Source organism: Drosophila biarmipes, chromosome X (assembly GCF_025231255.1).
Source record: "Drosophila biarmipes strain raj3 chromosome X, RU_DBia_V1.1, whole genome shotgun sequence".
Classification (NCBI taxonomy): domain Eukaryota; kingdom Metazoa; phylum Arthropoda; class Insecta; order Diptera; family Drosophilidae; genus Drosophila; species Drosophila biarmipes.
Genome location: NC_066611.1, coordinates 3,012,312 through 3,035,095, shown reverse-complemented (window position 1 = coordinate 3,035,095; position 22,784 = coordinate 3,012,312). Strand labels below are relative to the sequence as shown.

At 48.4% G+C, this 22,784-nt stretch overlaps 7 protein-coding genes across 8 annotated transcripts; 1 reads left to right on the top strand and 6 right to left on the bottom strand.

Moving 5' to 3' along the window:
• Positions 1-202: 202 nt before the first annotated feature.
• Positions 203-2,520, bottom strand: LOC108035753 (uncharacterized). Its single transcript, XM_017111451.3, has 4 exons — positions 2,271-2,520; positions 1,169-2,043; positions 861-1,032; positions 203-802 (listed from the first exon to the last, which is right to left on the bottom strand). The coding sequence occupies exons 1-4, from the start codon at positions 2,359-2,361 to the stop codon at positions 459-461; spliced, it is 1,482 nt and encodes a 493-aa protein (XP_016966940.1). The 5' UTR covers positions 2,362-2,520; the 3' UTR covers positions 203-458.
• A 781-nt stretch (positions 2,521-3,301) lies between these two features.
• Positions 3,302-4,376, bottom strand: LOC108035757 (uncharacterized). Its single transcript, XM_017111456.3, has 2 exons — positions 3,452-4,376; positions 3,302-3,397 (listed from the first exon to the last, which is right to left on the bottom strand). Exon 1 carries the CDS (start codon positions 4,268-4,270, stop codon positions 3,800-3,802), a length of 471 nt encoding a protein of 156 aa, XP_016966945.1. The 5' UTR covers positions 4,271-4,376; the 3' UTR covers positions 3,302-3,397; positions 3,452-3,799.
• Positions 4,377-5,845: 1,469 nt separating this feature from the next.
• On the bottom strand, positions 5,846-6,646 carry LOC108035825 (uncharacterized). The gene is made up of 2 exons (XM_017111575.3): positions 6,296-6,646; positions 5,846-6,226 (listed from the first exon to the last, which is right to left on the bottom strand). Exons 1-2 carry the CDS (start codon positions 6,528-6,530, stop codon positions 5,961-5,963), a joined length of 501 nt encoding a protein of 166 aa, XP_016967064.1. The 5' UTR covers positions 6,531-6,646; the 3' UTR covers positions 5,846-5,960.
• Positions 6,647-7,243: 597 nt separating this feature from the next.
• Positions 7,244-8,513, bottom strand: LOC108035824 (uncharacterized). 2 transcript variants are annotated; one of them, XM_050890608.1, is made up of 2 exons: positions 8,139-8,513; positions 7,244-7,399 (listed from the first exon to the last, which is right to left on the bottom strand). In XM_050890608.1, the coding sequence occupies exons 1-2, from the start codon at positions 8,511-8,513 to the stop codon at positions 7,244-7,246; spliced, it is 531 nt and encodes a 176-aa protein (XP_050746565.1). The 2 variants fall into 2 exon arrangements, with proteins under 2 accessions (XP_050746565.1, XP_050746566.1); XM_050890609.1 differs by having other exon boundaries at positions 7,294-7,407.
• A 2,515-nt stretch (positions 8,514-11,028) lies between these two features.
• On the bottom strand, positions 11,029-16,262 carry LOC108035789 (N-acetylgalactosaminyltransferase 7). Its single transcript, XM_017111527.3, has 3 exons — positions 15,570-16,262; positions 14,038-14,514; positions 11,029-13,337 (listed from the first exon to the last, which is right to left on the bottom strand). Exons 1-3 carry the CDS (start codon positions 15,772-15,774, stop codon positions 12,244-12,246), a joined length of 1,776 nt encoding a protein of 591 aa, XP_016967016.1. The 5' UTR covers positions 15,775-16,262; the 3' UTR covers positions 11,029-12,243.
• Positions 16,263-16,442: 180 nt separating this feature from the next.
• Positions 16,443-18,023, top strand: LOC108035790 (uncharacterized). The gene has a single exon (XM_017111528.3). The coding sequence runs from the start codon at positions 16,521-16,523 to the stop codon at positions 17,247-17,249; it is 729 nt and encodes a 242-aa protein (XP_016967017.1). The 5' UTR covers positions 16,443-16,520; the 3' UTR covers positions 17,250-18,023.
• LOC108035801 (protein Wnt-5) lies at positions 17,650-21,525 on the bottom strand. The gene is made up of 2 exons (XM_050890597.1): positions 18,923-21,525; positions 17,650-18,856 (listed from the first exon to the last, which is right to left on the bottom strand). The coding sequence occupies exons 1-2, from the start codon at positions 21,041-21,043 to the stop codon at positions 18,104-18,106; spliced, it is 2,874 nt and encodes a 957-aa protein (XP_050746554.1). The 5' UTR covers positions 21,044-21,525; the 3' UTR covers positions 17,650-18,103.
• Positions 21,526-22,784: the final 1,259 nt, after the last annotated feature.

The following is a 22,784-nucleotide window of genomic DNA, read 5'->3' as shown; positions in this document are numbered from 1 at the left end:
ACCGATGCCTACTCTGCCTCACTGGAAGTACAAGTGTTTAATATATGCGTTAATATCGTGAACAAACTCATCGTACCCCATATATGTACTTGCAAATTTATGCACATAACACCGCATGAATCAAGTTATATTTAGAATGCGCTGTTTCCTCTTTTTGCCTCTGAGAGGCATACTCAATTCCCTCATTAATTATAGCGAGAAGTATAATAAATATGCATTTTATTTATACTAATTCCTATTTTACTTCTAAGACTAGGTTTTATAATGAATCCTGATATCATCTTGGGCATTAAAGTACAGTCAGATCTTTTCCAGTGTGACCTTGCTGAGCAAACTTTAAGTGTGACGTGAACCTGCTTGTAGAATCACTGCCGTAAATTCGTTGTATACCTTGTTTTTCCTATCTACGACTAAAGTATGAGTACGGATTGACTACTAGGGGCTGGGCTTGGAGGCAGCTAATCCTTTTGCTCCTGCTCGACAAATCGCCTAAACTGCGGACTGAGCAGACCCGTGAAGTACATGCTTCGCGCCTCGCACTCGGCTCCGGTGGGCGTGGCAATGCCAAGGGCGCAGCGACCGCCACCCGGCCGCACCAGGTGGAGGATGCTGCCCACCGAGGCTGGGCAGGCGGCGCAGGTGCTGCTGTTGGAGAACCGCTGCAGTTCCGCCTCTCCGGCCATCGGCTCCACGCAGAGGTGAGAGCTGCCCAGACTCTGCACCCTGCCATAGTTGGCCAGATCCCCGCAGGCCCAAGTGGGGCGCAGTCGCATGGGCATCTCGTACATCGGACAGTCGGCCTCTGAAAGGAGGTTTCAGCTGTTGGTAAGACGCCAAGGACTAGATGTGGCACGACTTACCTTCTCCCTTGCCCCAGGCCACGGCCACCAGGGTGCCGCTCACCTGCAGCCTGGTCAGCTCAAACTGGCTGCAAATGGGCGCCAGGCTCACGTTGGCGGATGTCTTACTGCCCAGACGCAGGGGTTCCTGCAGTCTTATGAGTGACAGATCCCTCTGGAAATGAACCAGTCGCTGAAAATAGAATTTAAGATATATTTTTTTGTATGTATTCTATAAATCAAAGAGTGGTTTTCAACAATTGGAAAAATATTTTACATATATCGCAAAATTAGCAAGGGCTTCTGTTTGTATTCCCTAGATGACTCACCACAATGTCCGCCAAGTAGTCCTCGTCGGTGTCCACGTCCCGCATATCAGGCACTCCGAAGACAGCGTGGCTGGGGCGCTCGCAGCCGGCGGCGCTGACCAGGAGCTGTGGGGTCAGCACGAGGGCGGCACAGTGGTGCAGGTGGCCATCGAAGGCGGCGTTCGGGTGGGCCAGCGCGGCCAGGTGGCGGTAGTGGGGCAGCAGGCCCTCCGCCCGGGCGATGGCGGCCACCTCCAAGGGATCCTCCGAGGATGTCCCCGGCGACGAGTCACCCTCCAGACCCAGACGCGGACCACTGTGGACGCGCGGCTGCAGGGGCAGGTTGAGTGGACAGCAGATGATCTCCTCTCGCGTTCCCTCGCGGCACGTCGTGAAGTCCTCATCCCGGAGCCGACCCTGGGACAGAAGGGGCCCCACACTGGGGCAGGCGGATACCGCGCGGCACTGGCCCACGTACAGCGGAGCCGTGCACTCAGCTCCGTCGGAAGTGTCCCGGAACTGGATGCTGCGCCTCGTCGGCCGTTGAGTGGGCCCAACGGAGCGCTGCACGTACTCGTGGTCCGTCTGGAATATGTCCAGCCAGGGTTCTGGAGCAGGAGCAGGAGTAGTTGTGGTTGTGGTTGTCGTCGTGCTGGTGCTGGTAGAAGTGCTGGTGGTGCTGGTTGACCTTGTGGTTTGATCCGTGGGCTCCATGCGCACTGCACTCTGGGCATCCTCGACGGGACAGCAGATCTTCTCGCTGCGACTCGTGAACCCGCAGTTCATCACGGTCCTCAGCGTGAGTCGTCCTGTTTGGATATGCGATGCCAAGGTCTCACAGTCCTCCAGCGCTTGGCAGCGACTGCGGTAGTTCTCCGTGGGACAGGGATCGCCGACTGCAAGAAATATGAAGGGGAACAATAAGTATAAACAGTTTAGGAGTCAATAACAATAGATGGGAATGTGGGATAGAAACATCTCGGACATTGGTAATGTATGCAGACAGATTACAATGTTATTTCCGGCAACGAAAGTTTCATTGGGGAAAGCACTCTTTTGTTTGCTTCGCGGAAAGGGAGAGTGATATTCGGGTGATTAGCAGATCAGGCGATAGCTTACGCACCCTCCAGACTGAAGTAGCCCCGGCAGAAGCCCAGGCAGAGGCTGGTGAAGATCAGGGCTGATATGAAGCCCGTTGCCCCGCGACGTAACATTGCTCGTGCCGATCGCTTTGAGTGCTAATGCTGGTGTTATTATTGCTTAACAGTCGTTGTGTGCCCCCTTGACTTCGCTGGATGAAGGCTGGCCGGAGAAACTCACTGACCGATCGATGGCGCTGCTGGCGATCAACTGGCGGCTGGAACAGCGCCACTCTCGGAGCTGGTAGGCTGGACCGCCGGCGGCTCTCCCCCAACTGGTTCAGCGCTCGGCGGGAATCTCGCCAAGCCACGGCGAGGGAGAGAGCGATCGAGCTTTGAGCGGAGCGAGGTTGACCCAGCATGATTGATGCGACAACTGATTCACTGGTCGGCTGGATGGGACAAGCCCGGGAGGAGAAGTGCTTCCTCCGGGCAAGCTCAGTCCGAGGGAAAAGGGGGTGCCCCTCGGGGCAGCATCATCCGTCGATCATGCACGTATTACCTAAGATCCAGTGACTAAACTAATTGCTACCCTAAAGAACTACGTAACCCCGAGGGGCAAACAGTCAACAATCTCGCCCAATGACTTAACGCCTCCCATTGATAAAGGCCAGCACGTGCGGTGCAGGTCCGCCTTACCGGTTTTTAAAGCTTGGACCACATGGAAACTGCCCCATCGGGCAATAAATAAATAAATAGTAAAGATGGGGTGAGTGGTTCAGGTCACCAAATGTCGTAGGAGTGATATCTGGTCACCTTTTTTTAAGCCAACTAACCATCTTTCGGGGACCGTCCACATTCCACGGTAATTGCTTAATTAGGTAAATACCCTGGAAAAGGAGCTATCTAGACCCAGCTCTCGTGGTAGTTTTCCATGCTGGGGCAGAGATCTCCGATACGAAGTTTAATGCCTCTGAAAGACCCATCCAATCTTCCACAAGGAATGCTTACATCGTGGCGAACCCTCCCACAAAGTACGCACAAAAAGGCTCGTTTAATCTATATATAGTATATTCCGCTTTCTGATCAGCATGCCGTAATCTTTGCTTCTCTTGTAATATTAACTTTTTGTGGAACCTTTGAGAAACAACCGAGGATAACCGAGATTAATCTGTAAGTTTATATGAAATGTTGTTTTCTTCTTTTGTAAAGCATTATAACTTACAATCCTCTATTTCGGCACGCAAAAAATGTATATAGTCCAAAGATTTCCGAGTTAATCTTTGCGGATTGGTCAAAGAACCGTCTGGAATGAATTGCTTCGATAGGGCACCAACCACGAGGAGCACTTTATTTTTCAAGTTGGATGAGAAAAAAACAGTTTGGGTGGATGTGCACAGGAGTGTGTGTGGATTTCCTTCTTTAATGTAGGTCTAAGACTAATAATACTCTCGGCGGGAGGGGCAGGGGCAGGGGCAGGGGTAGGGTCTTGAGTTCATGATCACAGTTGGGTTCCAAGCGAATCTTTTATTGTAGCTGAAAGTTCTGGGGGGAGCTGGAGGGGCTGGCTGGTCTAGTAGCCGTAGATGAACGTCTCGTAGACGAAGCTGCGGGTCGTGTTGGAGGTGAGCAGGATCTCCACGTTGGTCTGGCCGATGCCACCCTTGCTCAGGTAGCCGCCGGCGTCGTCCGCCGACTGGTCCACATAGACCTCGATGCAGGTGAGCGTGACTCCGGTGCTGGCTCCGGCCGGGTAGCTCATCAGCACCTCGATGTCCTTGGGAGTGGGGAAGCTCTCGTCGTCGTAGTGGTTCACGATGAGTCGGTCGCCCGACGTCCGCTCCCCCGAGGTGAAGACGATGTTGCCCTTGGTGTGCTTCACCTTGTTCATCTCGGTGAGCGTGATGTCCGGATTGAGGGTGGTGTACCGCGTGTCATCGGTCACGGGCGTGATGTCCGTGTAGTAGAGATCGCTGGCACGGGCGTGCGGCTGTCCGGTCACCGATGCGGTGATGCCCAGCACCAGGCAGACCACGAGAAACATTTTCGGATCACTCGGTAGATAGATCACCAAAAAAAATAATGTGTGAAACGGGGGTTGGCTCCTTCTAATGCACTAGTCGACCGCTTTTTGGATTTTGGCTGGTGCTGGCGACTGCCTCCGGCTTTTATACGGGCTCCCTTATCGGCGGTCACTACCTCGATAAGGCGGCTCGACAACTGAACGATAAGCCCGGGAATTGGCCATGGCAATTTCGGCGGGCGCACCCAAAGCCGCAGCGATCAATTGGCCATAATTCTGTGATCAGTTCCTATTAATAGGCCTCTCCAGCTTACACTAATCGAATCAGCGTGGCTTTCCGGAATGCAGCCGCCGTAAATAAATGACCCATAGGATTGGGTTGTTCACACGCCTGAAATCCCTGATTATACAGGTTGTACGGCTTTTATAATGAAGTTCCCTGTTAAGAAGTGACGTTGGATGCATCAAGTGATCACTGACGATAGACTCACATGGGAAGAGCTCCCCCGACGGTGACTGGGCTTCTCTTGGGGGCCGAGCTTCCGCCGGCGCGTGTTTGTTTGTTTATTCGCGCCACGACAACCTCAGCCTTGGTATGCATATTGGCGCACAATGGCAAACAATCTAATAAACAAATAGCCCTATCTACAAAGTCAATTGCCCGTCTACGCAACATGGCCGGGGTATCGCATCGATCCCTCACTGACGCAGCTGGTTCTCCAGTTAGCTCGTCAGTAGCTCGAGGAGAAACTTCCCGAATAAGTCGAAGAGCATGCTTAGATGGTTATTCCCAGTCCCAACTCGAGCGACTCGAGCCATTGTTAGATTTCAGTAAGTGAATCATGCAGAACGGGAATTCCTTTCTAGATCCCACTGGATAGGTGGAAAGTTCAACGACGTCAGAGGAATCATATTTTTAGAAGCGATCCAAGTGCGTCGGACTCTTTCCCAACCGAGTTCCGAATTTACAATTTCGGTTTCCCTTTCCACGACGGAGTCTCAATCGGAACCCAAATCAGATTCAGGTGAGTGGCTGTCCCAGATTTATGGCACCGGCTATCATCGGTTTCGAGTGGAAGGCGCGTGAGCAGCGAAAACCATTTGAAATTATTTAAGATTAGCGAATTGCCTCAGGAGTGATGATATATGATCACCATCAGCAACTAATTTCCAGCTCTACAGTAGGGGTATCCCACTCTACACTGAGGAAAAAGAAGTAGAGAAAGGTGCCCCACGAAAAAGGGGTGAAAATAGTTAAGGCCCATTTCTGGTGGCGAGTTAAGTTTAAGGTCTGACATGTTCGATATACTATTGCAAAGCTTCCGAAAAAGGTGCCCAAAACACATATTTGCATCAACAATTTGACCTTTTTTTAGGTTTGTTTCATAATTCTATTATAAACATATATTCTAATGTATAATAGGTGGTTAAAACATTCTGAGCATCAAAGTTTAAGCGTTTAAGATCAAGGCTTTGTACCATAATTCCTAGTCTGATTACATACCCAAAAAATAAGATTACTTGAGTAAAGAACTGGTTTTATTTTTTTTAATGAACCCTATACTTCCTGATTCTAGCCCAAAGAAAACCAATAGCTTTACTTATAGCGGGGTAAACTCAGAATTCGTTTGCCCGTCACTTATATTTGAAATCGGAGTCAAATGACACTCATTTAAGTAAAATATAACCTAAGGGGGGAGGTTGCTAACGCCTAGATCCACTGGCCGTAGTACAGGGCCTGGTAGGAGAAGTTTTTGGTGTTCTTGGCCTCCAGCACAATGGAGATGAAGCGCTGCCCAATGCCGCCGGCCACCACGTAGGCGGTGCCGTCGTAGTCGTCCTGGGTGCAGACCAGCTCCACGTAGGACAAGGCGGCGCCCGAGTCGCCGTCCTTCTCGGGGTACTTCAGCTGCACGCTAATGTCCTGCGCCCGTGGGAACTCGAAGGTGTCGGCCGTCTGGAACACGAGAGTATCGCCTGAAAGTATGCCAGACAGGAAAGTTAGTGACCGGTGTCTAGGCGAAGTGTGTGCTTTGGGGGACTCACTGGAAATGCGGGAGCCCAGGTTGTAGCGCACGCTTAGAGATCCGGCACGGGCCTTTCCGGGCACGATCTGCTTTTCCAGTGGCTGGATCCTCAGGCCCGGGTGCTGGGCGGCAAAGATGTGGATATCCCTCACCACTCGGACCTCGTTGCGATCCACGCCTATTGCTCCAGCCGATCCGCCGGCCACAAGGCAGCCCAGCAGGGCGGACAATAGGACCAGGCTGTACTTGGACATCTTGCTGGGAGTCGGAAGTCGATTGCGGAAGAGTAGGCTATTGGTTTCCCGTCACGGCGCGTAGAAGTCGCGGAATGATGGCCAAGGTCTAGAAACCACCTATTTATACCAGTCGGGGGAAGTCTCCGTTTGCTTTGAATCACATTGCTTCCCCTCTTATCAGGCCCATTGCCAATTTCGAGTGCCAAGTGACAACGTCTAATCCAGAACCGGAAAGGGGAGCACCGAAAGAGGGACTACCCTACCCGGGCTTCAAAGGTACCCATTTCTTTTAAATATAGCCAAAAAGCTGCTGAGTAGGACTCAGTGGCCTGCGGGAGTCTGGGTCCAAAGAAGTGTCATTACATCGCGACTTCTTTCTAGGTCTTCCCCACGGTGTAACTGCGCCACGGAAGAGTAACAATAATAACAGCGATAAGAAGCATGCCCACTTCACTCAATTAAATTGAACAATTTGGGTGTTATTGCGCCCGGATCCAATCATCCCCTGTCCGCCTCCCGGCAGCTGTGACGATGTGCCAGCAGGCGGCAGATAACACGGCGGCTCTTATTTTGGGAGCACGGCCTATCCAGCAGTAAACAAACATTCTATTTTGGCCGGCTGTTGATTAGGCCACTAACTCTTGGCGCAATCTCAGGGCGCAGGATTGATACCTGCCAGCGTCCCCCTGTTGGACAATCCCCCTTCCGATGGGAACGAACTTCCAGGAACCTTATCGCCAGCGGACTTCCCTGGAACTGGGCCGTCGAGTAGCTTCGAGACGAGTCGGCCCATCATCAGCGTTTCCCCCCGTCGCTGCAATCGATATTGTTGATTTGATTAAACAATACCATGAATCACTTGCTTGAGTTAGGATCCACTTGTCATTCTAGAAAACTGGGGTACCATTACTATTGTGCTATTGTACGATTAAAATTAAAGTAAAAAATAAACCATTTAAATATTACACTGCTCTTTTATTATTATTAACAAAAGGAAGTTAAGTTAGTTTGTATACCCTTGCAGTTATAAAAAATAATCAATAATTTTATTAAATTGAATTCGAAATTCTTAAAAATATAAAAATTTATATTCCCAATATTATAAGATAATATGTCAAAAAACCCCCCTATATGATATAGTCATCCGATTTTGATAAAATTTAATTCGAAATTCAAAACCAATTAAAAAATGTTATTTCCAAGCGTAGGTTATATGTTAAAAAACACCAAGGATATAATTTTTTTTAATTTTTTCCCCCGATAGTTCCTATGAGCGCTATAAGATATAGTTGTCCGATCCGGCTGGTTCCGACTTATATACTACCTTCAGAAGAAAGAAGATTTTTGGGAAAGTTTCAGCGCGATAGCTTTACAACTGAGAGACTAGTTTGCGTAGAAACAAACGGACAGACGAACGGACAAACGGACATGGCATGATCGACTAGTCTAGTGACGCTGATCAATAATGTATATACTTAATGGTGTCGGAAACGCCACCTTCACTGCGTTGGGTATAAAAAGAATCTATAGAAAAGGCGTAAAAATGTTCGAAATTGTTTTTTTTTTACCACTACGTTCTTTTCGATTCCCTGATACTAAACCTTGTGAAACAAAAATTCCACTCACCTGTAGCATGGGCAGAAAGAAGCACAGAAACTGAAAGTCGAGGAAGTGGGCCAAGGCCATCGCATACTTGTCGTTCAGCTTGGCGTCACCGCCGCCCGCAGCATCGCCTCCGGATCCACCGCCCCTGGAGGAGCCTCCTCCGCCTCCAGTGCTCGCCGCCAACTGGTAGGCATCCGATCCCCCGACCAAGCGAAGCTGCTCGGCAGGCGACATCCTCACCACCTGCAATGGGACATTAAAAGAAGCCATTACATAAGACATTTCTACGCTCTGAGAAGTGTATTTTTGCCACAGAACATACAAGTGTGAAATGTTTTTACAGCACATTAAAATGTTAGGATCGGCTTTGTACAAGTTTTTGAGGAGTTTCAACATGTAATCATCATCTAAATGCAAATGTCAAGGATTGCTACAATTGGTCTACAGGGGTGACAGAGTTAGTTTCATAAGGCCGATCTTCCCCGAAAGTCGAAATTCCCCACCGGTCTCCACATCCATCGCCTTGGGCGTCGTTCCCAACTCGTGGGAGGATGATGTCTCTCGTTTCCACATCCATGCACCCTTCCACCGCACTCGAACTCATCCTTTTGCGTCTTCGATCCTGAGGACGAGCCCCATGATGGGCGCTACCCTCAGGGGCGGAGACTTCCTTTATCCTCTTCCGGCTGCTTCGCGCGGGCTCTGGTTCAGCCACGATCTTGTCGATCCCCAGTTCTTTCAACAAGCTCCGCCTCGAGGGGTCGCAGCACTGCAGTCGAACGTTGGGATACGAGTACTTGTTGTTGTCCTTGCAGAGGAATCCATAAGCAACGGCGTCTCCCAAAATCGGATCGACATCGACCCTCTTAATGCGCATGCCCAGCAGTTTAACCATGACGCGGACAATCTGCGCGGCGGTGATTGGCTCGTTGGCCACGCGGACTATCTGCACCGTCAGGCCACCCAAACGACATAGAAAGTCCATTATTCCACGCGAGGTCTACGATAAATTTTCGTGTAAAGTCACCAAATACACAACTTAATTTTTTCGAAGGAGTTGTTGTGTGCCGGTGAAACCCGAAATCGTTGTGAACTACTGGAATCCAAGGGCAAGATTGCCCAACTGTTTTCACCTGGGTAAGCTGATCAGTAATTTGGACGGAACTTTTTAAGATTCGGCCAAAAAATTATAAGCTAGTATTCAGGTTTAGTTGTTTATAAGAATGCTACAAAAATCATCTCGAAATGTACCCAGATGTTCTGAAGTCAAAGGCTGATGGAAACGGCAGCAAGTTTCCACTAATATTTCTGTGACTTTCGAAGCGCACTTACTGTGTAATATATACTAGTCGGCATAAGTATTTTGACGAAACAAAAGTTAAGCATAGTTACCTTTTGGCGTCAATGAAAAGGTAATTTGAATGCTGTTTGAATGATACAATGCAATATTTCTTGAAAAGGACTAATTTTAGTAAAAGTCTACTTTTTGAATTTTTTTCTTGTCTTGAAAACATAAATTTATTGATTCAAAAAGTTTCTCTAAACAAAAATAATAGTAACTGAGAGAACAATTTTTCAACAATCACTTTCTCTGTAGTTTTCATTATTTTTTAAAGGTGACAATGTCGGAAAAATTTATATGAAAAAGGGACAAATATGGGTCAAATGCATATTCCTAAACATTTTAAAAAATCATAAGAAAATATAAGAAAAATGTTGTTTAAAATCTTTTTTCAGTTATCATTACTTTTGTTTGAAGAAGCTTTTTGCCAAACTTGGCATGCAGATTCTTGAGCTTCCTGCGCAGCGCAAGTTTGTTGCCACGCCCACTCTAACGCCCACTATCCGCGAAAATATAAATTGTGTTTGCCTCAATACCTATCGACTGACCTAAAAAATGTCTGAAATGTCTACTGAAATAGCCGGTAGGTGGCGCCCTAAAATATTGCTTTGCTGCTTATATATCTTCGTTTCCCATTTTTTCCGATTTTGATAAAATTTAATTCGAAATTTCGGAACTAAATTAAAAATGTTATATCCAAGCTCAGAAAGGTATATGTTAAAAAACACCAAAGATTTTTTCATTTTTTTCTCCGATATTTCCTATGGGTGATATAAGATATAGTTGTCCGATCCGGCTGGTTCCGACTTATATACTACCTGCAACAGAAAGAAGACTTTTGGGAAAGTTTCAGCCCTATAGCTTTAAAACTGAGAGACTAGTTTGCGTAGAAACGGACGGACAGGCGGACGGACGGACGGACATGGCTAGATCGACTCGTCTTGTGACGCTGATCAAGAATATATATACTTTATGGGGTCGGAAACGTCTCCTTCACTGCGTAGCAAACTTCTGACTGAAATCATTATACCCTCTGCAAGGGTTTAAAAAAAATCAAACTTAGTGTTTTTGACTAGTCAAAGTTAAATTTGAGCCTTTGGATCTTATTTTACAATGCAACATATTTAAAAGAAATTTAAAAACAATTAAATTGTTTTATTAATTTTCAGACCGGAAATAAGAGAACCAGCGGACTTCGAGGTCTTGTCAGAGCGCAGGCGACTTCAGTAATACCTTTGTATTCCCCACAAAAACATATCGAGAATACAAGTTTCGCCATCACGAAATCCACAAAAGACCCGTAGAGTAGTGTTAAGACATATGGTTTGGTAAGACATATGTGCAGGACCAGGATAAAACGTCGATGGAGGCCGGCATTAACTGGGGAGTGTGCGAACGCGCCATCCTTATGTGGACACACATCTCCGAGCGGAAGCGGCACTCCTAAGGCAATGCGGGCAGGTTGGGCTGCTGACCGAATGTCTTCGCGCAGAAAAAAGTCAAACATTAACATGCTGACCTACGCAGATCCTCGAACTTTCCATAAGATTAAGCAATCAAAAGCCCAAATTACAAGGTAAAGTGTTTAGAAAACGTGTTTATTTCTATTATTCAGACTTATCCATAACTCTAAGGTTACACATGAATGTAAAATATTGTTTTCAAAAATCGAACTCCCGCAGCACATGCAACGATCAATTACGATTACGACTATATGGTACAGAGAGCTTTACGGAAATCGAAAAAAAATGTTACGTAAAAATAAAGAGCCGAGCTTCGCTGCAGGCTCGATCGGTTCGGATTCGATTGGATTATGATAGAGTAGACTGGAATGTGGCAGCATCAGAATTAAGCTTAGGTTAGTTGGAGTTACAGGAGTACAGAGTAAGGTTAGTACATTAACTTGTGTTGGCAATCATAAAGCAAAACAATCTGCGCCCATATCGTCCCGTTCCTTAGATCCTCTATTGCACTCCATGCTCCCACGACTGGTCGCCCCCGCTCTCACGCTATCTCCCTCTATTTCGCTTCCGCCCTATCTCTATCGCGTTCTCTCACTCATTCGCAAAGACACACAGGGCCGGCATGGAAATCCCCAAGATTGGGCTCCTATAAATTATTGAGTAACTATTGTATGAGATTCGGCCATAAAACTGTGATGATTTTGTCCTACACTAAGTGCCTTTTTGTAAATTTAAAATATGCTTATTGTATTGTTTCAATTAAATCTCTCCAAATGCAAGCACAAAACATGTGCAGAGCACTACTCAAGAACAAACATTTAGATTAATTTAGATTAAGAATTGCACATTGATACAACTTGTCGTATTCGTCTCCAGTTTTCGAGCGCCTTACAAATACAGTTTAAAAGCATTTTGCATAACATAAGTATAATTCATGTTTTGAGATTTACAATCTAAAAAGGTCTTGGCGAAATTGTTTCACAAAATCGGAGCTCCTTTAATAATATCGTCGCAGATTTTCCACCTAGCATTCTATGCCCTGGCTGGGACCCCATTACCCAGGGATTTCCATGTGCCGACAGTGCATATGTACAGTGCGTTACATAAATGCTTATGTGTATGTGTACATCTGAATGATTTCTTATGTTTTTTCGTTTGTATATACTTGTTTGCGTTACAAAACCAACAACAATTCCATTTCTCATTTTCACTAAATTGCTTTTGTCTAAAATATCGCCCCCGTGCCCCGGCTGAAACCCTTGTGATCCGTCCCTCGATCCTCCTGCTGCTTCTCCACTCATCCTGATCCTCCTCACTGGACTTACCAGCGCGGGCGTATCTCCTTGAACCACCACTGCTGGTAGCTATCGTTGACATCGCAGTGGCCCAATGACAATTGCTGGGTGGCTGGGTGTAGGGCCATGCACTTCTTGTGGACGCGGTGCATGAGGTGCTTCGTGTGCTCGTTGTACTGCCAAGGACCATCGACTGTCCCCAGGCGACACACAGCCAGCTTGATGCCCTGCCGGTCGGCCTCCACGCAACGCTCGCCCACGCCCAGTTGTCCGGCGGCATTTAACCTCACCAGTTGGTTGTTTCCTCCTCCGTGGCAGTATGTGAGGCCCATGATGGCGGGCGGCTGGTGACCCATGGAGTCCAGGCATCCGTCGGAGGCCACCGAGCGCAGCTCGCCCCAGTGCAGGTTGGCTGGCAGTCCTGGGAACTTGTCATACACGTCGTAGGCGATGTGGTCCATGAACCACTGGAAGCTCTTGCAGTTCAGTCGCTTTTTCAGAGCCAGCTGCTCGCTGATGTCGCCCATGTCCAGATAGCGGGCGAGTGGCTCGCGGGTATAGAAGTACTCCTTGTGCGTGTCATCGAACCACGTCTCGATGACGCGCTTGTAGTTGATCGTGATCAGGGGGCCCTTCTTCTTGCTGGCTAGCTTGCCGAAGTTGTAGGGCATGAAGCCGCGATAGACGTGGCCCACTCGGGAACAGGGCACCCACTCGATGCTGCCGCCGCACTGCCAGATCTTGAAGCTCAACTCAAAGTTCTCGCCACCCCAAACCAGTAGACCGGGATCGTAGGCTCCTAGCTCCAGGAAGTACTCCCTATTGATGGCGAACAGACCGCCGGCGTGAGTGGGACTGCGGTAGGGCTCCGAGTTGTGCGGACGGCGGCGCTGTTCGCGGCGCGGCACCTCGTTCTCCTTGTACAGCATGCCCCACTCGAAGATGCCGCGGAAGTGGTTGTCCGTCCCATAAACCGGGCGATACTCAAAGTTCTTGTGGTCGATGCCATCGATGATGGGCACTGTCATCACAGTGCGGTCCCGGTAGATGGGGGCCAGCAACGGCGGCAGCCAGTTGGTGTTCACTTCGCAGTGGGCGTCCAGGAAGACGATCACCTCACCTGCGGGAGATAAGAGGTTTTAGTTATTGTCTCTATAGTAATTAGCGGACTTCGGATTATATGTGAAATTCATTTTACGCATCCAGCTTTCTCTGAAATCCAAATATGATGGCGAGTGTAGGGATCACGGAGGTTTTAAAGGAATTTCGCATATAATCCGACGACTACTTAAGATACTTCCAACAGTGATTATGTTTTCGTTAAATATTATCACTTCTTAAATGAATAAACCTCAATTTTATAAAAGCTTGCATTGCATTAGGGACTTCTAAAGCATCTAAGGCATTACGCGGACTCATTTAGCAACGTATAATAATAATAATGTATTCTAAGAAATTTTGCCAGATTTCAGCGCTTAATTGGTCAGAAAATGCTGAAATTCTGATAACTATGAAAAGTATTATTTTATCTCCCCAAATGTGGTGATTCATTAATATAAATTCCAAAGAACAAACGTACGTAGTTTGATAACTTTTTAAAGACACTATTTTTCACCTTTACGCTTATATGATTATCGCATTGGTCTAGCAAGACGTGGAGTTTCATCAATGGAAATTCCAAATACCTAACGTTCAACATTTGATAAAAAATATCTTAAGATATCAAGTTTCATTGTGGCACGTTCTTTTTCTCTGTGACTAATGTGTGATATGCATTTAAAAGTATGTAAGAAAATGTTAATCAACCCATAAGTACGCACCTGTCGCCTCCATGGCTCCCCTGGATCGCGTCCTGATGAGGCCCTCGCGCTCCTTGTTCCTGATCACCTTAACCAGTCCCTTGAACTGCAGCACATACTCGTCCAGCTGGCTGCGCAGGTTCTCCTTGTCGGAGAAGTCGTCCACGAGGATGATCTCGTGCAGCATGTGAGCGGGAGAGCGGTCGATGACCGAGTGGACGGTTCGCATCAGCACCGAGAAGCCCTCGTTGTGGAAGACAATGATAACGCTGGTGCTGGGCAGGTCGAAGGGGTAGTCCCAGTGCCGGCACTCCTCCAGTCGCGTGTCCCGCACCGATCGGTGCATCGATATATCATCGGAGCAGGCGATGTTCATGCCGTACTCCATCTCGGAGGCGTCCGCCATGTGCTTCTTGTCGGGCGACAGACTGTGGGCCTCTCCATTCTCGCCGGGTCCGCTACGTGGCTTCACATCTTTTGGCTCAAAGTTGCCCAGGCCTGAAATGTGCGACAATGGAAGGTAAGTAAAGTGGCAAATGCAAATGCTTGTGCAGGTCTACAGCAATTGTATAAATATTGGCTAGCTACCATTGTATTTTCTTGCTGGAGGTGCAGAGTCCAATTTTAGACTTATCAATTGGAGGAGATATGTGTTTTTTGGTCTGTACTTTTCTGGGTTAGTTAAAGTCAGTTTAGTGGCTGTTTTCTAAATTATCCAGAAGGTTCTATAAAATTTGTTAATCTAAACATAGCACGCTTTTAAAGACATAAAGCAGTAAAGCATTTAGCCAATATTTGTATACCTTTCGGATGGTTGGGTAGTAAGTAAGCAATTTAGTCTAAGAACGAATGTTTTCTGAGGTTCTCTTCTCACTCTTTCTGGAATTAATAGGGCTATTACAAAGCCGGTTTTGGAGAATGTATAATAGAATTTGGAAATGCTTTCGATTGGTTGTCTGTGAGCTCTGAAATTGACTGTACTGGGGGTACAGAAGGTATACTTGTCCTTTGCCCTCATTTACGCCGCTTTTTTTACATTTAAGGATCTAGGTCAGCTTTTAAGAGCTGGTTTCGAATGTTATATGTGAATAATTCAACTACATCAGCTGGAAAGGATATGCTGGTATTCAATTCCTTGTCTGTTCCAATTTACGCTTCACCAGCTTGGGTTAGGTTCTAAAATGCCAAGTTGATGTATCTATATGGTAGGGTATTACTATCATAGATCATGGAGCAACTCATCCTGCTCCTTCTTCGGTATTTAAAGTGGGCTTTAAGCTTAAAAAACAAGCATGCGAGTGTTAATGGTTAGTACAGTGTTGCGGAAAGCTGCTGTTTCAGGGCATCCTGTTCTTAGTGTTGGCATAAAGACTGATTATAGTTTTGTTATGGTTCATGGTTTTGATTGATATACTTTTTTAATATGGAAATGACTGAATTACTCCTTATCCCGCTCCAGCATCTTAAGTGTTAATGCGTAGCATAGTGCACATTTGTCAGATATTTGCATATTTGACCCGGAATCTCTAATCCTCAATTCCGGTCCCACTTACCCTCGACCAGCTTGGGCACCTCCCTGGGCCGTCCCTCCAGGCGCTGGTGGGCGAACTTTGGGCCGCCGAAGCGCGTGTGGTACGCCTCCTGGACGCGCTTGTGGTGATCGCTCCAGTTGGCCAGCAGGTACAGCAGTGGCAGCAGCACCAGGAGGCACAGCGCCAGCCGGCAGATCCGACCGCTGCGGATGGTGCTCACGCGCATCACGAAAGCCCCAGCGCCAGTTAACCGACTCCAAATCTGTTGACGTGTCTAGGTGGCCAGAAGAAGAAGAAGACGAGCAGGCACCGGCAGCGGGCAGCGGGAGCGGGGAAAGGTGGCCAGAAAGCAGAACAAAAGAACCACTTTCGGTTCGGAGATGCCGATGCCGATGCCGATGATCAAAGGCGCCCGCCGATGATAATGACAGAGCTGGGTTGAATGCCTGCCGAGCGCAAACTGGAGTCCACCGCCTCGTCCGGTGGCGCGGCCTCTTGGTCGTCGAGTGGAGCAACTTGCCGGCGAGAGAGCGCCGCTGGCACAGAACGAATTGCGAGTGCAGGTGCACGAATATTCGCGGTGCAAACGTAAACAAAAATGGTAGAAACGATGTTCAACTGGTAAAAACGCGTTTGGGCTTTTCGCGCAGGCGTTAGCCCAGAAATAGGCACAGAAGGCGATAGGCAGCACGGCGATAACCGGGGGTGGTTATCGTGAAAAATAACGTATGTATGTATGAATGTACGTTTTTTATTATAGGGATTACTGTCAAGTAAATCCAAAAGCTTGCTGATTTCAGAAAACTATTGCTTTATTTCACTGAGATTCGAAGTGCTTTCCGTTTCAGTTTCGTTTCGCTGCGCAACTGCACTGCGTTGGTGCTATCGATAACTGCGACAGTCGATATATCCATTGTATATTTCTGGGCGCAATTCAAGTTCGACTTTTGTATGTACATTTGATTATTAGCCATGGAGTCGCGCCAATTGCACTCAGCCGTGTTTGGCCTGTGCGGCTTCGAGGATGAGACCCTGGTGGAGATCTCCGGGCCGGGGAACAGCGGCAAGAGCCTGGTGCTCCAGCAGCTGATGGCCCACTGCTTGGCGCCCTACGAATTCGGTGGCCGCCAGTGGGGCGTCCTCCTGATCAACCTGAGCCACAAGATCAACCGGGAGTCCCTCACGAAGTGCATCAAAACGGAGCTGCAGGCGTTTTTCGAAAGAACGGAAGCAGGCGAATCCCTGCCGGAGGCGGAGCTGGCGAGGATTGCCGCCGAATGCATGGGTCGGGTGCGATTCCTCAACTGTTTCTCCACCGAAGACGTTGCCACTGCCCTGATCGACGCCCGCTACGCGGTCGTCGATGATCCCGACGTGCAACTGGTTGCCCTCGACACACTCGGCGAATTCTACTGGCTGGACTTCCACAAGAGAACCGAGCATTTGTCCATGATCCAGTACTGTAGCGAGTGGCAGGCGCGTCTGGAGAAGCTCTGCAAGGAGGCCATCGTCTGCGGCATGTACACGGTGAACTCTGCCCACCTGGAGAACCTAAGTGAGCAGAGTGAACTACTGCCGGAGGTCAAAATAAAGTACCCCGTGAGGATGGAGAAGATTCAAGGGAGCCTCACTCTAAATGGATTGCCCCTGGTCTTTGGTAATGGTGGGGCCAAGTTAGCTAGCCAACAAGTAAGCGGATAAGGCACAAATTGCTCACTGTTTCTCATAAACAATAACTCACTAACGATGCCCGCAAATAAGATGTATAAATAACCACTATAACGATTTACTCGAATTACTTACCTAACGTAACATATGTAGAAAGTTGTCAAGGAAGCGATTGAATATTGGTGTTCAAGGTGTTCAGAGACCTCAAATTATTTGCCTCTTTTCTGAATATCATTTGAAAAGGAGTTCCTTTAGATAACTACATATTTTATTAGCTCATATTTCAACTAATGTCAAGGTCTGTAAACTACTCAAGCTAGAGAAATTATAAAAACGTACTATTATGTTGAAATACTACTGCTACTAGCTGCTTCGTTACTGCCTTGATTTTTCTCCAGTTATCCCCTGAAGCTTAAGAAAAGAAAAGCTCGCCTTATGACTTATTCCATTCAGTAATATATTTAATATTATATATCAGTAATATTATCTTAATTAAAAAAAATACAACAGTTCTTTAAAATTGTGTTGAAACCTTCACTATTTTCTTTTTGTTTTTAAGAAGGCCAACCCTACCAGAATTATACTTAGAACTAATGATTTCTAAAAGCTATACATAAGTAAGGTGGTTTTGTTTAGCAGTTTCTTTTCTTAGCGTTTTAAGAAGCAATATGTTTTGCAATCTAAAAGGGCTTTTAAAGTTATTCGACAATTTAGTTTGGTAGTGCTTAAAAGCCGGTAAAATAGTAAAAATTTTTAAATAGAATCATTAATTTAAATGTAATTTCAATAAATAATTATTTGTTTAAATACGATTATTTCTTCATGGCTTAGTCACAAACATTAAGACATTTGAATTTCAACGCGTCCAGAGCGCCCAAACCCTAGATCTATTTACATGTGTGTTCCTCGAGTACCTTTGTACAAACCTCACATTTAACCTGGCAACACCAGTGAAATTTGCAGTTGCAGCGTTCGTTCACTATAATATTCTTCGTATTATAGCCCCGCCCGCAGCACAGTATGGCACAGCTTTCCAATCCCGAGGAGTTTTTGTGACACACACGTCCGTGTGTACCTGGCCAGTGCAGCATGTGGCTGTTGCGACACCAGTCGGGGCTCTCGTCTAGGTAAATCAGATCGTGAGCGGTCGGTACCTTGAACTGCAAATCCTTTATCTGGAGTCGTCCGCGCTTGTTGATCTTCACCTTCGTGGCTCCCTCGTACTTCTCGCGCAGATAGTCGCCGATCTCCCGGATCGAGGACAGTTGCTGCCAGCAGGTGATCAGGCTGCAGGAGCCCGAGACGCCGTGGCACTTGCAGGTGATGCGCGCCTTCTTGATGACCGCCCGACGTCCGGCCTCGTTGTTGTGCAAGTTCATCAGGCTTCTTGCCTTGGCGGTCGCCGAGCTGCGGGGCAGGATGCCGTCCTTGTAGTTGTCCTTGATGCCGTTCCTCGGAAAGGCAGGCGCATCCGCGGCGGCCCGTTGATTTTTCCGCTTCTTTTTGCGCGGCTGCTCCGCCTTGAACTTGGTGTTCACTATTTCCTGCTTGATCTTCTCCTGCAACTTGATCATCTCCTCCTCGTCTATCTTGGACGTCAGTATCTCCTTCGTGATGCGCTGCTCCAGTTCCAACAAGTGCTGGTCGAAATTCTCATTGAGTAGGTGACTGCTTTCAGCCTCAGTGCTTTTCCTAACGTTTCTTACCATTAATGTAGTGTCATTCTTGGCCTCCGCATTTCTATTTCTCTTAATGCCCGCATTGAAGGCGTTTGTGTCATCAGAGTGCATGCGATTCTTGCCAATCTCGTCGCGTTTTCTCTTGACCCCGCGGGTCTCTCGGTTGGTCTCCTTCTCCCGCGAGTCAATGAAGTCGGTGGCGAACTTGTAGGCGAACTCCAGGTTGTCGCCGCACCCGCCCCACTTCCAGTCGTCGTGGAGCTGCTTGGGCCGCGTGCCTCGGGAGCAGCTGCAGGAGGCCAGCTGCCCATCCCGGCAGGCTCGGGCTATAAAGCTGGTCACCGTCGCCGCCGCCAGGGCGTGGATGAAGGCCATCTCGGGAGCGGCCAGGCTGGTCATCGGACCAAACACAGTTTCGTCGTTCGTTGTGCTGCAGTTCCAGCGGCGGTTCTTGAACTGAAACTGGCACTCTTGGATGGCCGCGCGGGCACCGCGACTGATGGCCGGCATTACGCTGGTGTGCTTCACACACTGCTTCTTTTGGCTGTTGCTCAGGCCTATAGCGCTGTAGCAGTTATTGGGATTAAGATCGATTGTCTCCGAGTATGCGTCGGCAGCTGGGGCCGTGTCATTGTGCTCGTTCGTGGAGGCAGCTCCGTGCTCCTCCATGTTTTTGATAAGGAAATCCCTTTCGCTGGCGACATCCGCCGAGGCCATCACCACGTCGTGCTTAAAGTAATCCGTGACGGATGTGTTTTCCATAGATACCTTAATGTAGTCTGGCATTATTTTCCTACTGCTGGGCTGCGAGCGGGCAACGCGCGAGAGCAGCTCGCCGCCGTCCGATCCCTCCGAGGATACCTTAAAAGAGTCTGGAATCTCAATGGATACGGCAAACCTCTTGGTATTATTAATGGTCTGAATGATGGGCTCGAACCGGGGCTGCATGTACTGCGACTGACCCCGGAACCACTCGTCCCGTTCCCGCTGCCGCTGCTGCTCCTCCCGCCTCCGTTGGCGTATGCACTTCGGGGACTCGGGATTGCGCAGGCAAGGTGGACGCTTTGTTGTGCGTAAGGGCGGTCCCGCCTTCGGGACGTTTATCGCCGGGTTGATGGACTCTAGAGAGGCCTCCGGCACCGTTGTGGCCAGCGATTCGTTGAGCAGGATCACCTGCGGCTCGCTGGGAGTCTTCTGGCCTTCATTGCTGGCGACAGCGCCATTGGAGGCATTATCTGTTGGCTTGGGAAAGGATTGATTATTGGCCAACTCCTCGTTCTGATAGTAGCCACCAATGGGCTGCTCTCCGGGGCTGTATGCTCCCTCTGGCACCTTGGGAGTTGGCGGGGCTATGGGCGCGGAGTACTGATGAATCGGCCGCTGCGGACGCTTCACGCCCGTGGGCGCTCCTCCGGCCGACGTCTTGGCCTTGTCCTTCTGCAGGCTGGGAAATTTGACAAACTTCGACTCGAAGTTCGAGTTGGTCTTGGTCATGTTGTGCAGAAACAGTATGTGCTTCTTCAGGTCGTCAATGTTGGACGTGGGGTCGCCCTCCACCTGCGCCATTGGCGAAGGCAGAACGGTCGTTGTGGCCTTGCCGCCCGTTTGGAGGGCGGAGGCGGGCCCTGGTGTGGTGACCGCCCAACGGGGATCGGGCGATATATTCTTCAGGGCCATGGGCACTATGAACTTGCGGTCCTCGTCGGTCAGACTGGCGGGCAGGCCGTTCTCGTCGGTGTCCTCGTCGAGCAGGATGATCTGCTTCTGGTCCATCTCCTCCTGGATGGGGTGAACGGGGCGCGAGGTGATGTTGGGCGAATCGAACAGTCGCTTGGTGAGATCGGCCTTGACGAAGCCAGTCTCCGAGTCCCGCAGGTCCACGGGCTTGATGAACGTGCCCAGCTTGCGCAGGCCCTCCTGGTGCATGTTGGCCTGCTCGTCCTTGGTCATGTTGAGCGGAATGCTCGAGTTGGCCAGCTGCTCCTCCTGGCTGCCGAACTCGATGAAGGGCGACTTGAGGCCGAGGTATATCCAGGTCGGCACTCCCTGCAGTCCAGCGGTGGCATGTGCCCGTCGCGGAGCCGTGTGCAGCACACACAGGGCGCGCAGGAGCCACAGTAGAAAGTGCCTCTTCCTGAAGCAAGCCATCTCACTATCTCGTATTGCTACTGGTACTGGTTACTGGTTACTGGTGTCCCTTCCCCCAGCTGATGGACGTGGTCGGGATTCGGGGCTCCGGGCTCGGGGCTCGGGGCTCGGGGCTCGGGCTCGGGATGTGGTGTGTGGGACGTGGGATGCGATGCGGATGCGAGGAGTGAAAAATGTTTTTCGATAACACTAAAAAATCGATTGGTTGGCTCAGTTTCCTTTCAAGTCCACGAATCTGGCGTAAATATTGTGATTAGCTGCTCGCTATAGGCTGCCAGTTCATGCGCTCGCTGAGAATTTGTAAAATAACAAAATGAGAACTGGATTTGTGCATAGTATGTATGTATACAATCAACCACATCCACAACCGCATCATGCACGAACGAAACTCGCGACGAAGTAATCCACCCTCAACGACAAATTGTAAACAACTGACTGAACCAACTGAAACTGAATCTGAAGAACTCGTTCGGCATTTAAGTCTTTCGTGGTAACAAACGCAACGCAGTCGAAAATGTTGCGCTCACCAGCGCCAGCAACCACCGGACCCACCACCGCTCGCACACCACCTTGGACGCCACCTTGTCCACCACATTTTCACATTTCCACTCCGTGCCGCACGAGTCGAGGATGTTGTGCAACATGTTGCAGACGAGCCGTGACTCGGGTCACTACTCGAGTCACGACCTCCGCCTGGTACACTTTTCCGAGCCCCTGGTTGCGGGGAAAGTCCGGGGAATCACCATCCAAAAATTATAGTGATTCGTGGTTTATTTGTACCTGGATAAGTACCTAGGTATCACGTTTTACCCCTTTTATCTTATCTTGATTACCCTTACTTAAGTAACACAATTCGAAATAGGTACTTGGGTACTTTGATTGCTCCAGGCTCAGCTTTACTAGAATTCCCCTCTTTCGAGGTAGTCACGGAAATATTTTTCAACCTTCAGTAGTCCCTATTCCTATATCATGTTATATCATTTGCTTTGCTAGAGTATTTACCTATTTGCAGACGACCCGTGACTCGGGTCACTACTCGAGTCACGACCTCCGCATGATACACTTTTCCGAGCACCTAGTTTTGGGGTATCACCATACAACAATTATAAAGATTCCATGTTAATCTGTTCCAGGAGAAGTACCAAGGTTTCCGTGTGTATTTCTTTTTATCTTATCTTGATTGCCTTTATTTAAGTACCAAAATTAATAATAGGTACTTGGGTACTTTGATTGCTCCAGGCTCAGCTGTACTAGAGTTCCCCTCTTTCGCGGGTGCCACGGAAATATTTTCCAACCTTCAATAGTCCCTATTATTATATCATGTTACACCATTTTCTTACCTAGATAAATGAGCATGTACCTATTTGCAGGCGACCCGTGACTTGGGTCATTACTCGAGTCACGACCTCCGCCTGATACACTTTTTCGAGCTCCTAGTTGTGGGGAAACTCCGTGGTATCGCCGTCCAAAAATTATAATAATTCCCGGTTAATTCGTTCCAGGAGAAGTACCTTAGTGTCATTCTGTGTCCCTTTCTAACTCAGCTCGATAAGCATTTCCCTCATTTAAGTACCGAAATAGGTAATAGGTACTTGGGTACTTTGAATGCTCGACGCCCTAGCTATACCATAGCCAATTCTGCTCTTTCGGGGGCGTCACAGAAATCTTTTCCAGCTTGTAATAATCATTTTGGCCATATCATGATACATAATTTGCTTACCTAGATACAGAAGTATGTACC